The 17,178-nt window shown below is 36.8% G+C and overlaps 1 protein-coding gene across 1 annotated transcript; it reads right to left on the bottom strand.

Moving 5' to 3' along the window:
• Positions 1–3,624: 3,624 nt before the first annotated feature.
• Positions 3,625–12,695, bottom strand: LOC145776286 (uncharacterized). Its single transcript, XM_082587691.1, has 5 exons — positions 12,617–12,695; positions 12,011–12,475; positions 6,492–6,630; positions 6,008–6,138; positions 3,625–4,390 (listed from the first exon to the last, which is right to left on the bottom strand). The coding sequence occupies exons 1-5, from the start codon at positions 12,687–12,689 to the stop codon at positions 4,275–4,277; spliced, it is 924 nt and encodes a 307-aa protein (XP_082443817.1). The 5' UTR covers positions 12,690–12,695; the 3' UTR covers positions 3,625–4,274.
• Positions 12,696–17,178: the final 4,483 nt, after the last annotated feature.

The following is a 17,178-nucleotide window of genomic DNA, read 5'->3' as shown; positions in this document are numbered from 1 at the left end:
CATTTCAAACGCACACAACTCGCTTTTGTGACGTATTGGTCAGATAGTTGGGTGAGTGATTTCACACGAGGTGAATCTGTCTGACGCAATATTTCATAATTCACACAAGTTAGATCTGGCTGATGCAATATTTCTTAATTCAAGATGATGTAAGAGTTCCTCGTTTACAGAAATATTCCATGACGTAGACGCCAGGTAAATTATAAACGTTAAAGGTTTTATGTTTTATCTGGGGAACGATTGTCCGTAACAATCACTGCGCCTTAGAATTAACTGTGGAATTACTACAACTAACATTAGCCGACATGTGAATGCTTCAGAAATTTAGAAAAAGAGGTTGCCTGAAAACATTATTGAAATTGGAATTAGGTCTAAATCTAACTTTAATGCAAGTTTTGCTTCTTCTCGGTTAGCCTATAACTTCAGATGTAAAATATTGTACGTAAATTGGCTTATAAATTAATAATTGTATAAACAGTTTTGTTCAGTGGCGTAGCAAGGAATTTAAAAAAAAAAAAGGGGGGGGGTTCGACGAGCGAAGCCCGACAGCGTGTTTGCCTAAGACTACACCCAGGGGCGGGGGGTCTGGGAGGATCCCCCAGAAAATTTTAAAAATTACTTTGAATTTGGTGCAATCGGAGAGAATTTTCAAATGTGGGTATGAATATTCCTTTAAAATGGTGCTGTCCGGTGGCATAACAAAATAATAAGATCATGTTTTCTTCGGCATTTTTCGGAAATAAAGCTAAGTCTCTATTGTTTTCTTGTTGCTAACTCCTGGCTGAGATATTTAAATGTTTGATATTGGCAAAACTCGCTCTTTTAATGCAGTTTCATTTAAAATTTGGCAAACTTTGTTTTAGAGATATAAAAAGACTGAAAGCATCATTCTTAATATCGTGACGTCACCCGCGTGCCAAAGGGGGGTTGAAACCCCCTCCCCCTGGCTACGCCACTGCTTTTGTTGACCGTTTCACTCGCCTGGCCCGCCTGTGAAAATTTGAGTCATTTTTTGTCCTCGAGTCAAAAAATTGACCACCCCTGCGCCTGCATTATAGCCAACTGTGACTAGATCATTAATAGTTCTGTGATTTGTTTCTTTTTTTTTTTATAAAGAAAACATAGTTAAAGTGCCCCTGACAGGTGGGATCCAAGTATAGTAACTTTTTAAAGCATTTTTTAACGCAGAATTACACTTAGCGAACTTTTTAATCTTAACCTCGTAGCTCGACTGGTTAGGGCGTAATTTAATCAAACGACTGCTCCGCAGCGCCACCACAAGCGAAACTCCATATTTCACTGCTCTGGGACGACTTTGGTGGTATTACGTCATCCTAAGTGGACGTCGTTAGCAACGGATGAAACAAACGCTTCCTAGATGTAAAATTGGTGGATCACAGTTTGGTCGGAGTTGGTACAAGCGGTTGCTTTTTTCGAAGATTTATTGTTTTTTGCAGTTTAATAAAACTGTACTGGATACGTTCCTACAAAACCTAAAATATACTTTAAGTGAAAAATGAAGAAATCGTACGAATCATCATTCATATTTAATTCATCATCACTATTCAAAAATAAATAAAAGTTCTCCCTCTCTCTCATAATGTGCCTTCAGTTGGCAATTGAAATCCTGTGTAACGGCCATCTGGATCTGGAAAATTGTTTCGGATTCGCCAAACAATGCATGACGGCATCACAATCCGATTGTTGCTTCCGAGAGCATCACCTTGTAGTATACACTCCAACACATGCCTGTAGGCATTTTTACTTTAGTGGTATTAACAAAATCATCTTCAGTGAAGTGAACATATACGACTAGTTTTGTACGGCCCATCCCACTTTCGAACACTTGAAGAAAACTTTGATCATTTTCTTCTCAGTACCTTGTTTTGTGGGAAAATGGAAAAAGAAAGCACACGGTCTTTGTCACTGACAATGTCACATAAACAGCAATTTGTAGGCATTGCCTCAACCATAAATCAAAGGTGCTGTTTGTGAAATACTGTTGTTACACTGCAAATGGCTATAGCCAGATTAGGACAAATAAAAAAGTATGAAAATTGTAGCCCTATGAAACTGCAATTTCAATTGAATTGAGATGCTGTTTGATAAAAGTAAACTCAACCTATTTGATCGAAACCTGATAGCCTAGTAATAATAAGTTCACTTTTTCATTTCGGTAATTCTTAATTTGCGCATGCTTTAGAATTTAGATCAACAGAGTCCTACACATTCACGTTTTGCAGTAGCCGTACCATACTTTACCAAGTCATCACAGAGAAAGAATGTATCCTTCCCGCTTACTGTGACGTCACAGCGGTGTTGCCGTTTTTATTTTCGCAATTGAATGAGTGCCAGATTCGCCGATGTCAACGAAAGTTTGCAAGCGTGTAACTTAGTAGCCTGTTGATATTTTTTACGATTTGCTGGTCAGAAAAGTTTGTTAGTGTCATCTTTTTGGTGTTTTAGGTAAATTTAGCGAATTTATTTTCCTGTCAGAGGCACTTTAAGCGCTTGTGACTTCAACGGTTGGTATTTTTAAACCAGATGAATTATAGAATTGCACTTGCAGACGGGAGTTGGTTAGCTTGACCTAGGCCTACTTGTTTCGCTGGCCGGTTTGAAAGATTTTATAAATAAGTAGTCTCAAACCAAAGCTTCATGTTGAGCAGCCTAGTCATCGACAGGAGTTCAGATCTCAGGCTCTCTTAAAATGCGAAGCGCATGCAAGGTTTAAGTTAGTAGCCTACTTAGGCTAATAAATCCAAACTATGGTTTGACTCACCACCCGAAACAAGAGTTCAATTGACAGCAAGATGTTTGCTTCGTGATAGGTCATTTCCTTGTAAGGTATTGGATTGTCCTAATCCATACGTCTACCATAAAATACTAACAATGCAACCTCATGTAGGTCTAGCTCTAGACAGCAGCTTGTAGAGTGTAGCCTAGACTACAAGGCACTAAAGTTTGTTCTTAATAGCCTACGGATCAGTAATCTTTTGCATGGGCTAAACAAGAAACTAACGTTGCAATATTTTATTATTTACACCAATTTATATGTAATAATTGCGATCCCATTCTGTATTTCGGATATGAAAGAACAATTTACAACGACACATCGTTACGTTATGAGTTGGCTATGACGTTATCAAGTTCTAAAAGCTATCTTGTAACTTTGACAGTATTAATTTAATAATTTTACAAAAACTCTCTTCAAATTGAATTTCATAAACAGTTTAACACTTAATCTGGTCAATAGCTACCCTTCCATGCCCTGGTGGTACTCAACTCATCCATGTGAGGTTTGCAGTAGTTGATGTTGATTTGTATCAGGGATGCCTGATTTACATTGCTGTTGTGTAGTTTGCCAAGTATGGAATTTTGAAACTTGACCAAGACCAGTTTAAATTATACCTAATATGGCCTTTTTCTTAAATTTGGCCATAAAATTAGCTTTTTAAATTTTATTGTTATATTTTAAAGAAGATTTATCTTTTGTTTTGTTTTTGCTTACTACAATCCTCAACAAATTTATTTCTGAATAGGCCTGCTGTTGTACAAAAACTAGTTTCAATAATCTATTTTCTTCAGGCATACAGATCACATAACATTGCATTGTCTGACATCTGTCAAAAAGACGTGTAATTTTATGTGACGCAATAGGAATAAACCATAAAGATTGCATGTGATGAGGAAGAGTTAAGATTTAATAAAGCAATGAAATGTCTTGCGACATAAAATAACTATCAATTTCCAATCCAATCATCATTAATGATCATAGTTTTCATCAAAAAATAAATAAAAAACAATGGTGAAATATCTTGCAACGTAGGCTAGGCCTATATTGATGAAAAAATTAGTCAAGAATAATTTGCAAAGCATGAAAACTGAACAAAGTGACTACGTTTTGGTTTTACACCGTAAAAAAAACATCTGCCAACTGTGATCTATAAGCATACTGACAACAAAAAGGAGAAGCAACAAAGCGAAGATTAATTTGTCACAGAATCATTAGTCAAGGCATGACGTCATCGTATATGTCTTGACTGTTATGAACAGAACATTATTCGAAAAAAAACAAAATAGAAATAAGTCTCTCCTCTCAAGAAAGTCCTGTGAAGGCTACGCCACTGCAAATGATAATCTGCTTGTAAAATTTGCGGTTCAGCGTGGGCAATAGGCTTCCATTTGTTGTTTAGGCTAACTGACTTTGAAATCTCAAATCCAAATAAAGTATAAATGACAAAATGTTGTTTGGTAATGAGTTGATAAAGCTGCTAACTGAGTGTTCTTGTGGCATGGCGATAATTTTTTGGACGAATTGGGTTAGGATCGTGCAGTTCAATGTAGCTCGGAATATTGTCTCTATCATCCATGTTCCCAAAAGGCATCCCTTTAAAAATATCAACAAGTAAGTCCATTAGCCTGTTGGGCGTTTGACAGCATTAACCTACGCTAAATCTAAATTTATGCAAAAGGATTTTGTAGCAAGATGTGCGCCAACGTTTATCTCTGCTATTCATCAAAGTACCCGACCACGATAATTCAGTTGGTTAAGCGCGTGACTTTAAGAACAAAGAAACTTCGAGATCAAGTGACGCTGGTTCTCAGCGGTATTGTGCGGATGAATAAGTCACTGATTTCAACAAACCCTTCAAATTTCACGTTCGAAATTTCAACAAACGTAAATTTCACTCTATAAACCTCCGTGACCAAGCGAAACTGCCAGGATTAAGCTGTCCAAGAAGCTTTCTCAGTCCGAGGATAAAGGTTCTCACAATCAATCATTCAGGTAGCAAAATAAGTTTTAAAATTCTTTGAAAGTTTCCCCACCTTTTTCTACAGTTTAGTATACAAGGTATAGCCTTATTCGTCTCATACCTTTATCTCCATCAGGACAGGAAATTTAATATGTTAACTCAATGCAGTTGAGTGCGTAATGTAGGCCTATTTACTTCAGAATAATACATTTGTACGGTTTTTTTCATGCAGACATATGGACAAATTTCCGCATGCACTCGTATCCGATGTCTCCGCCAGGTTGATACAGTGTGATGTAGGGAGTGAAAAAAACGGCTAAAAATTACATTTTCATTACTTTGTTTTTTTAAGGGGCAGTGGGACACATGACCAAGCGCCTCTGGGATCAGCTACTATGTTGATTATTACAAGTTAAAAATAATAAAGTAATAAACAAAGTTGGTAAGTCAAATTTGAGGCAAAGTAAAAACCGCCCCACCATTTCAGATCCGGGCTTTTCCGCAGATAACAGATTTTTCCTTGCGGCCACCTTTGTCCTGCAAGCAATGATTTGCTTATCCCTGCTTATAATCTTATCTGTGGATTTCATTGTAATAACTTTTGTTGTAATAATTTCCTGATCACTTTTGTTTAATTACTTGAAAAAAATAACAAACTATCGGACAAATAAAAGTAGTAAATATGTACGGAGGCCATCGATTGCTCATAGGCTTACAGCCTTACACCATAATCGTTTATAAAATTGAAAAACAATCATTCTTTTACCCACCTAGCAAAACCAGGTTAAAGTCACGTGGAAATTTTGCCTCAGTTTAAACGTTCTTATTAGTTATTACGACATGCTTTTTGAGTTATTTCACCGCACTTAACGTGATGTTCACGGTACAAAGATATTTACGTATAAAGGGGAAAACTACAAGATTCCCCATGGGCCCACTTTCCCTGAAATAGTAGTTATGGCTGAAACTTTGAAGTACAAGCGGATGTCTGTAAAGGAGATGATCAGGTTTGAATGCTTTATTTACACAGAGCAACAGATTTGTAACACAATGATAGCGTTTCTATGATGCTATTTTTATTCAACTTTGTCAAGTCACAATCACACCAGACAGCAAGCCAGTCGTTTTTGTTTTTTTTATTTGATTCAACTATTTGCTGACTGGGACATTATCACACCACATTCAATCACATAATTAAAACTTGCTAGGTTTGCTTCGTAATGATATAAAAGTTCAAGAAAAACACTCACCAATCGTGATTGGATGTTGACTCGCGACCGAACGAGCAACGAATCTCTCATTCTGAAACGTTTTGGGTCTCGTGCGAGATGCTTGTGATGACGAATCATTTAAAATACGCTTTGCTATCATCACTTTCAACCTAAACAACATTTCTTCAACAATAGGTAGGTAGCCTGCAGAAGTTGTGCATGTGGGTAACTTAGGTGAACAAATCACTATATTATCTAAGAAATATTAACCGTTTATTTCGTGTGAGATGTTCAGCAGTTTCTGATTCCAAGGTAGCCTACTGTATATATGAGGGGCTATTTTATAAACACTACAGTAATTTTAAGACTTCATTCTGAACCTTAAAATTTTAGCCTACGCCAAAGCGGTGCATAATCTTGATTTCATCCTTGCAGTTTTGTGCATCCCACTTAAGTTTTTCCTTAGGAAATTACCAACCAAAGTCCCACGTTCAAAAAATTAGATACAAAGTACCAGTCTTACCTTCGGTTCAAAGAAAATATTTTTAAGCCCATCACCAGAACAAGTACCAAAAATAGAACACAAAAGAATAAAAGTACACGGCTAAACGTGCTCAAATTCCCTTGAACATTTACATCTATGCATGCACTTTGAGATATATCTAAAAAACAAAAAAGTGAAGATATAACCTACATTGTAGTCTTTTGTAAAGGAAACAAAAAAACAACAACGTATGTTTTAACCACGACATGGCCTACTTTTAATTTTGAAATTTCAAAACCTCACACAGTGATTCAAAAATAATTAAACTCTACAAAACATTTCGCCTAGTTACAAAGAAAACGAGATTCAGGAAATCCGGTGAGGAGGTTGTTGAGTTGAAATTTCCCAGTTGAGCTTTGTACGGGGTGTTAAAATTTATTGTTTTTTTTTGTATGTTTCTATATGGACTATCTTTTTCTTTTTTGTCAATATTTTTAAAAATGATAATGTAGTTTCGGGGAGAGTTCGCTTTCTTATACCAAAGACAGGCAAGACACAACAATACAATAGGATTGAGCATTATGACAATATATTTTACATACTTACAAATAAAAAATGATTTTTAAAAATGATTTTTTTAAACTATTGATTTGTGTTATAATATTTTTTTTAGAAAGACTTATAGACCGAGAGCCTACGACAGAAGATTTCACCCCATAAGGTACAAAAGGTTTGACCCCTTGAAGTTACTGGGGTCAACCATGTCACTCACAAAAAGTATGGAAGATTGACTGCACCGGGTGGATCTGGACGCTAGAGCCCCCTAAAAACCCAAAAAGGGGGTTAATTTCACCCCATAAGGTACATGGACCAAACTTGGTGAATACGAAGTTTTATGTCAGGACATCACAAAAATATCAAATCTAACAATATTTTCGAGTGGAAAGGTGATGTAAAACCCCCCGAAAGTGACCCCCCGGGGGGTTAATTTCACCCCATAAGGTACATGGACCAAAGTTGGTCAAAACGAAGTCTTATGTCAGGACATCACAAAAATATCAAATCTAACAATATTTTCGGGTGGAAAGGTGATGTAAGATGCCTTCAAAGTGACTTCCCTTAATGTGACCCCCTCGGAAGGTGTATTTCACCCCATAAAGTACATGGACCAAACTTGGTCAAAATGAAGTCTTATGTCAGGACATCACAAAAATATCAAATCTAACAATATTTTCGGGTGGAAAGGTGATGTAAGATGACTTCAAAGTGACTTCCCTTAATGTGACCCCCTCGGAAGGTGTATTTCACCCCATAAAGTACATGGACCAAACTTGGTCAAAACGAAGTCTTATGTCAGGACATCACAAAAATATCAAATCTAACAATTTTGGAGGAAACATAATGTAAGACTCCCCTAAAGTGACCCCCCAGAGGGTTAATTGCACACCATAAGGTAGGCTACATGGACTAAAGTAGGTTAAATCGAAGTCTTATTTCACGGCATAACAAAAATATCAAATCTAACAATATTTTCGGGTGGAAAGGTGATGTAAGATGTCATCAAAGTAACCCCCAGAGGGTTTATTTCATCATAGAGTACATGGACCAAACGTGGTCAAAACGAAGTCTTATAGGTCCTAGGACACCACAAAATATCAAATCTAACAATACTCTCAGTTGGGAAGATGATAAAAGACCTACCCAAAAGTGAATCTCCTCCTATAGTTTAATTTACTTCATTCCTTACTCGAACCAACCTTGGTGTAACGGAAGTGCTATGCCAGGACAGTACCAATGGATTAAATCTAAAAATATTTTTATATAGGTTTTGGTGAAATACATTCACAAGCTGTCCCATGATGCATGAAATGGAACTATAGCCTACTTTACAAAAAGTTTTTGTATAAATCATATTCAGTCAATCGAAAAAAGGCAACAGGACATGACAATACATGGCTTTGTAACACCAAAAACAGAAAGTACATGAGAAGCATATAGGCTACAGTCATGGGCACCGATCGCTCTCTAAGATTGGTGGGGACATTTACTAGGAAAGAAAGGGCAGACGAGCGAAGCGAGCTGAAAGATTGGGGTCTGTTCAACAAACAAACAAATAGGCCTACAGTAGATAGGCTACAAGTCTAATGCGATGTATTTTAATTGTCAGTGTCAGCATTGGACAGCAGAAGCCCAAAAACTGCAACTCGGCAACGAGTCTCCGTCGAATTAAAAACGAAGTCCTTGGTTGATCCTTGGCTTGTAATGAAGGTTGATCGAATTCAAAACTTTATTGTGCGCATAGCAGACCATTGCATGATTTGGCCGTTTCTGTGTCATGGTAGATCGTAACAAAGTTTTGATACGTCGCAAAGTTGAAAATGAGCGTTCAGCTGAACACGAGCGGGCTGGTGATATGAGCAAAAGTTCCACTTGCGGAAACATTTGCCGAACAGCGGATGGTATCTTCTTGAATATCATTCGAAAATCTTGTGCAAGGGACTTTGTGTCAAAGAACTGAAGATAATCGTCTACCAAATGTCATTGTAGCTTTCCACTAAAGAGTGATTCTTGTAGAATTTTGTAGTGCTCAAGATCGGTCGACTTGAAATAGTCAGTAAGATTTTGCTGCGAGCTGTCAATGACTGCAAAATACTCTGACCGATCGACCTTGAAGTTTAAGAGGTTGACCATGGCCATGTCCATACTGAAGACGATTTGGAACGTGACAAGTCTTTTAAAAATTGGGTAGGGCAAGAGTTTTTTCAATTGAAAAAAAGCTGCCTGCCAGCCTTCCAACTGCTGATTTTCCTATATACAATTTTTTTGCCAAACCGGTAAAGACATTTCAGCAGCTCTTAACCTCAATGTAATAATAACTGAAAAAATAGCTTTTTTCTTATGCAAAAGTAACACACTTACTGCACTACATGCTTGTACGACTCTTTCAAAGTAATTCTAAAACTTTGCACTGTGTGGCCCTGTCGTAACCAAATTAAATACAATTTGCAAGTTACACCAGGGTTTCTCTGCCTAATAAAACATTTCTACTACGGTTGGGGCTTCCTCGCATAAAATAAAAATGTTCTCCCCTCCTTTCAATATATTTTAAACGTTTGACTGGTAAAATTGTGACATTCGGGTAATATTTTCCCTTTTACGTTACAAAAATAATGTAAAAAGATGATGGGGACATGTAAAAAGATGGTGGAGACATGTAAAAAGATGGTGGGGACATGTCCCCACTGTCCTATAGGGATCGGCGCCCGTGGCTACAGTAGCCAGAAAATTGATCCAAGATCTTGATACGACCACTAAATGTTGACTTAATTGAACAACTGACTATCCAAATAAGACGAAGAATAAGACGAAGAAAGTGAAAGCGACAGCAGTGACAATGAAGAATAAAGAAACGACCGTTTACATTTACACAAACAATCTCTGTTTATGAATGAACAGTTACAATAACTGATTAGAGACATGAAGCAAATAGCATTAAACAAAAATTTACTACATTGGGTTTATTGGGTTATTTATTGTAGCAGCTGGAAAATGTTCATAACTGCCTGAATTAACGTTCCAAATGGTTCACTTCGAAACGTTTTGATTTGGATAGTCAGTTGTTCGATTAATTCAACATTTAGTGGTCGTATCAAGATCTTCGATCAATTTTCTGGCTACTGTTGCCTATATGCTTCTCATGTACTTTCTGTTTTTGGTGTTACAAAGCCATGTATTGTCATGTCCTGTTGCCTTTTTTCGATTGACTGAACATGATTTATGCAAAAACTTTTTGTAAAGTAGACTATAGTTCCATTTCATGCATCATGGGACAGCTTGTGAATGTATTTCACCAAAACCTGAATAAAAATATTTTTAGAGTTAATCCATTGGTACTGTCCTGGCATAGCACTTCCGTTACACCAAGGTTGGTTCGAGTAAGGAATGAAGTAAATTAAACTATAGGAGGAGATTCACTTTTGGGTAGGTCTTTTATCATCTTCCCAACTGAGAGTATTGTTAGATTTGATATTTTGTGGTGTCTTATAAGACTTCGTTTTGGCCACGTTTGGTCCATGTACTCTATGATGAAATAAACCCTCTGGGGGTTACTTTGATGACATCTTACATCACCTTTCCACCCGAAAATATTGTTAGATTTGATATTTTTTTTATGCCGTGAAGTAAGACTTCGATTTAACCGTGATCCATGATTTAACCTACTTTAGTCCATGTAGCCTACCTTATGGTGTGCAATTAATCCCCTGGGGGGTCATTTTAGGGGAGTCTTACATTATCTTTCCTCCCAAAACTATTGTTAGATTTGATATTTTTGTGATGTCCTGACATAAGACTTCGTTTTGACCAAGTTTGGTCCATGTACTTTATGGGGTGAAATACACCTTCCGAGGGGGTCACATTAAGGTAAGTCACTTTGAAGTCATCTTACATCACCTTTCCACCCGAAAATATTGTTAGATTTGATATTTTTGTGATGTCCTGACATAAGACTTCATTTTGACCAAGTTTGGTCCATGTACTTTATGGGGTGAAATAAACCTTCCGAGGGGGTCACATTAAGGGAAGTCACTTTGAAGGCATCTTACATCACCTTTCCACCCGAAAATATTGTTAGATTTGATATTTTTGTGATGTCCTGACATAAGGCTTCGTTTTGGCCAACTTTGGTTTATGTACCTTATGGGGTGAAATTAACCCCCCGGGGGTCACTTTCGGGGGGGTTTTACATCACCTTTCCACTCGAAAATATTGTTAGATTTGATATTTTTGTGATATCCTGACATAGAACTTCGTTTTCACCAAGTTTGGTTTATGTACCTTATGGGGTGAAATTAACCCCCTTTTTGGGCTTTTTAGGGGGCTCTAGCGTCCAGATCCACCCGGCGCGGTCAATCTTCCATACTTTTTGTGAGTGACATGGTTGACCCCAGTAACTTCAAGGGGTCAAACCTTTTGTACCTTATGGGGTGAAATCTTCTGTCGTAGGCTCCCAGACTGTTAGGTTACTTTTACAATGATATAGTCAAGTGGTCAATACAATGTATCATAGTCAAGAAAATATGATAATAATATAATAAATATATAATTATGTATAATAAATAAGACAATACATATCAAAGTCAAGAAATCGTTTGTGCCACAATAGAAAAAAGCGGCATCAAACCAAAGCTTGGAACTCCAATGACAACTTCTATCAATGTTGGTAAAACCAAGATAGTGCTAGTGCACGGAGCTAGTGTTAAAAATGAACAATGTGAAATACTTGGACCATTCTTAAAAAAAACTTTTAGTTAGTTTGAGGACGAACATTCCTCAGTCAACATCCGCAATGCGCAGTTAATGTCGATGTCAAACTGCTTTAACATTGCATGGGAGAATGTATGATGATATTTGAAATTTGTTGCCAAAGGCATGTGCGTTTTTGTGTTGTTCATCGGTGTTCTTCAATCATATTCCACTCCTTGACAAACTAATAAATAAATCATTAACATGATCATGTACTTCAAAAATTTGTTAAAAATTTTAAATTAAGCTTTTACCTTTTTGACAAAAAAAGTATTTTTTTGAGCTGCAATCACCGGCCTGCCAGTTTCGATTGAACAAAGGACTTGGTTTTCCATCGGAAATAGTGACAAACAACAAGCAAGTTCCTCTTCCTGCTGTTTTAAAAAATCCTCGGGGAATTGGTTGTTCTAGCAACCAGTTGCTATACCCAGCTTTTTCGTTACCTTTCTTGGTCGGAATTAGAGTACCATCCATCCAAACCCATTTAGTATCTGCTTTGCGTGTTCCACCAAGCCAATAACCAAAGAAACTAATGTTCTGTGGAGATCGAAAAGACTTTTCAAGTGAAGCTAGTTGAGTTGTGATGATTCCTTGAACTAAACTGCTCTTTATTAATAAAAGCGACTTTCCTCGTGCTTTGCAATAATTGTCCGCTTCTTTAAATGTGGAAAGCTGGGTGTGCAACGTAAATTCTTTGTCATTAACACAAATTTTTGCGTCTGAAAGTATAAGAGTAAAAAAATTTGTCACAAGAACGTCGGGTAGGTAGGCTATTATTTGTATACGTTCTCCATCTTGAAAAGACTAAAATTGCATTGATGTCGGAATTAGTTACATAAAATCAAGTGACATGTACGTACCTTCGTATTGACTCTGCACCGATTGGGAAAATAAATTTATCGTTGATATAAAAATAATAAATCTATGTCCCATTTTCAACTGTTCTATGTCAAAACTGCTCACATCACTGCACATAAAGTAGTGATTTGACATCAAAGAAAATCATGATACGCGTCAAATTATATAGTCATAACGGTATTTCTGCCTCACAGCACAATTAATATAAAGACAAAACAAACAACTGTTTTCAGATACTTTTTTATGCTCTGCTTGACAATGTTATTTGTTAGATTTTACAGTAGCCTACGCTACGTATGTTGTATATGAACTCACAAAGAGTAAATACACCTAAGTACATCAGTTAGAAATTTTGCTTAACCTTACAATAACTAATCAATCCTTTTCGATCCTCAATCAAAATTCAGCAGTGAAAACGTGTTTAACCTCTCTGCTAACTTCGTGTCAGCACTTTGTCAGGCCTATCCAGACTAAATGAGGAAAAGCAGTGCTATGACTCGTGCATTCTTAGAACGAGGAAGAAACGGTCACATTGGTTTAACAGGTCAGTCAGCAGTTTAGCCAATTTTTCTTTTGAAACGGTTTCTATCAGATAGCTTGATCAAACCAAGAACAATGCAAAAGGTGTAAAAAATTATTATTTTTTGTAATTTATCTAAAAAAATGCAAAACGGAAAATGACCAAAATTTAGTGCAATTTCTCCCCAATATTTTTGAAAGCCGGAAAATGATATGATTAGATTACTGTCTGTACGGAGAAAATGAGTGGGAGTAATTTTCAATGATTCAACAATAAAAGGCATGTTTTTCAATTTGTGTTTGTTAGTAGGCCCAAACGTATCTTTTGGTGAAGTTTTTACAACTTTCTTGTAAATGTTTATAACAAAATTACTTTTGGTAAAAATCGTGGTGTGTTTTTATTTCTGTAACTTCAGCCAACAATAATAATTTATCTCATTTCGTTTGTTACTGTCCAATAACTTGGTTTCAAATTTAAACTATTCTCTTTGACAAATTTTCTGCATTGTCATAACCTTGCTTATCAAAACCCTCGGGACACTTAGCCTACCAATCATCATTTAAAGTTCTCAAGGAAACCAGAATGTTTCTCAATTTTTCGCAAATTGCAATTCGATTAGTTTCGAATGCCAAATCTTTGCTGGAGAAAGGCAAAGTCTTTTATGTTTGTTTGATAGATTTTGAAATTAATAGACAGATATACTGTATTCTTGAAACTGTCCGTATTTTTGCAGTGCGATCAAACAACTTGGAAGCAAAAATCTACTAAGATTATTTTGTAAGGCTTGCTTGCTCTCATCCACAACTGTGAAACTGCAGCGAGAAAATTTAATGATTGTTAAAAAATCGGTATCAGTGGACAGTGGTGCATATCCATGTTGTCTTGAGCGGGAATCTCAAACAAGAGTGAAACTCTGGTGTTTTTCATTTCCATTTTTGTTCAATCGGGGTCGTGACTTGACAAATCTCCACATCTCCAAAATTGTTGTAAATTTCAAAAGAACGTGCAACACATGAGATCTCCAAAAGCAGAACGAAACATAAAATTTAAAGTGGGTATAAATCTGCATAAGGATTACCAATTAGGCCTACTTTAATCTCACCTGAGTTCAAAATAAAAACAACATTTTGATTAGCTATTTGAACAAAACGAAATTTTACTTCCACTCGAATTTCCTTTCTACTAATTTTGCTGCAAGCTATTATTTTTGTACATAATTACGTTTTGTATTCCTTTTTTTCTTTTAATTTCGTTGTGATATATTATAGTAAGATTTCGTTTTATCTTCCCTGTCCCGATAGTCCCAATTGTTTTCATCTGGTCTGTCAGATAGCTTCACTCTGTCAATCTCGGTGACGGCCTGCGTCAGCGGTTCAAAGCTTCTACAAGCATGTAAAACTGCCAGAATGAAGCTTTCAAAAATACAGTATAGTCCAGAATAGAGTTTTCTTGGCCTGGCCTGACAGCTAACTTGGCCTACCTCTTATTGTAAACATGAGTTTTCACGAAAGACGGAAAGTTTAGTAAAAATATGTAGGCTATGTCTGTAAGATTCTGAAGATAAATGGATGTTATCAAAGATTAGAAAATTTTGTGTTCACGATAGCCTTTAGCCAATTTGTATTATTAACTCAAGTTAGAGCGCATCAGAAAAAAATTAAATCAAAGAGAAAGGAGGTGAAAATGTGCCGCCTAAGAACAAATTGCCATAGTTCTCACATATTAACTTATTTTTTCACGAAACCCTGCTTGTTGATAAAGACTCTAGTATCGAAGAAGTACCTAGAAAACATTACACTTCCAGCACAAACTGCCGCTATATTTTGACCTGGCGGTAGCCCATTTTACACAGCTGCTGTGTAAAATGGGCTACCTATACTGTATAATATGGAACACCAAATCTGTTAGAAGAAAATCAACTGTTTCTTGTCTAATGTTGATTCAATTAACTATCTAGTCCTGAAATATACAAAAATAATTTAATAATTAAAGATTTTAATCAAAACAAGAAACTGGAAACACATCACGCAGTGTAAAAGTTGATACAAAAATAGCAAAAAAATGTTATTGCGTATTGTCGCTGAACTATAACTTTGCCTGAGTTAGATCACCATAGGCCTCATGTGCCCATTCTTGGTCCTGGTTTTTATATGTACATTTTTATTAAACTTTGTTATAAATATTGCCTCACTGCCAGTGGTGTAATATGGGCCACTAGCCCATAGCTACAACACAACACCACGTGGTCCGTATTACACAACAGCACGACCTTTGGCAATTTCTCATTTTCCAAATAAATACAAACATACCACTTAAAAGCTTTTTGCAACACTACGTTCTGTGAATGTTTTAAGCTTTCAACCATTTTTTCTACGCGCACTAGCTCCAACGCTATAACTTATTTGCGTCCAAGCAAAAATTATAACAACTCCGACCAAAACCCAATCACCGAGCTGCTGCATTCACGCAAACAAAATTTTCCATCAAACTTTGGGTTTCCATCTTTGTCGTCAAGCTTTCTTTGAAGTTGTTAAGGAACGGTGATCACAAGCCCTTTTCAAATACGCAAACCAAGGGTGGACCATATTACCAACTGGCCCATAATACCCTACTTTCCCCAATATAAAAATCAGTAAAATACATTTTTTCTAGAGGTGTTTGTACATAAACACGACCTTTTATTACTTGCTGTTTAGACCAGAGGTCACCAAACTACGGCCCGCGGGCCGGAACCGGCCCGCGAACTGATTTCATCCGGCCGCCACGTGCTGCGGAAATAACAGCTGCATTACAACTGTTAAGGAAAAAAGTGAAAAAGTTTTTTGTTAAAATTGTTCGTTCTTATAGTTCGTTGTTGTGTGTTAAATTTGTACATTTTTCCACCAGGCAGATAACATGTTGGTGTTCTGTTTTTATCATTAGGCCACCACAAATGGGGACAGCCTAGGCCAAATTTGGAAAGATGTAATGTTTTTTCAAGAGCACGATGCCCTGTAGTGTATCACAGCAGGGGATAACTTTTCCAGCAACCTTTCGATGTGTATCACAACTTTGCTATTCCACCGTTGACTTTGTTATTTATTGTGCTCAATTCAAGTCAATGAAGATTCTAAATAGTTGTATATCTTTTCGCAATTTGCATACGACCCGCAGCGGTTAATCTCGCAGCAATCCAGCCCTCAGAGAAAAAAGTTTGGTGACCCCTGGTTTAGACTATACAGAACGATTAGACTACTAAGCTGGTTTACAATATTAATCTACTGTTTCAACCACGCTAGTTACAAATTAAACGATTGTAGAGCACTTATAGCAGTGGTTCCCAAAGTAGCCCTTTGGGTGGCGATCCAAACGTGGGTCACGACGGGTAAAATAATAAGTCATGCAGGGACGATCCAAATCTACAAAAATAGAATTATTGTAAATTTATTACTCAGATTGTTCGTGTTTTCAGCTTCTTCAAATCTTGTAGGCTCCACTTTATTCTAGCCTATTCGAGCAAATATACGCAGACTTTGGGTCTGATTTACAACATCTCCTATTTCACTCCAACATGAGATAACCTTTTTGTGGCAAAGTCTTGCGTCGTGTGGTAAATCTACAAAAAGAGTCATGCAAAACCATCGCCCTGATTTTTGGTTCCAAAACATGTAGTGGATGCTCAAACTATGGTACTCGACGACATCTTCGCTGCAGTGAGGGCAAGGAAGAAATCAAAATATTATCATTTTCTTTGAAAACCGGTTGGTCACAGCGGTAAACCATAATCTCTTCGTGGGAAAATTGTAACATAAGATTCCGGATCCGTTCGTCTGTATGTAATGACCGAAAAAGAAACAGTCCTTTGAAACGTCTATTCAAATTTGTATTTCTGTAAAATTAGCCACCTGGCTGTCGAAATTGGGATGCAACACCGTACACCACTAAAACTTGTCACTACAACAAACTACTTAGATAAAAGACGGAAATTTTATCCAGCTGGCAAGCACTAAGCAAACAGTTAAATATGCCTCCAACTTTCAAGCAACCATTTTACGAATGACTAGA

The sequence above is a fragment of the Aplidium turbinatum genome, chromosome 1 (assembly GCF_918807975.1).
Source record: "Aplidium turbinatum chromosome 1, kaAplTurb1.1, whole genome shotgun sequence".
NCBI classification, from domain to species: Eukaryota; Metazoa; Chordata; class Ascidiacea; order Aplousobranchia; family Polyclinidae; genus Aplidium; species Aplidium turbinatum.
This window is presented reverse-complemented; position numbering and strand designations above follow the sequence as displayed.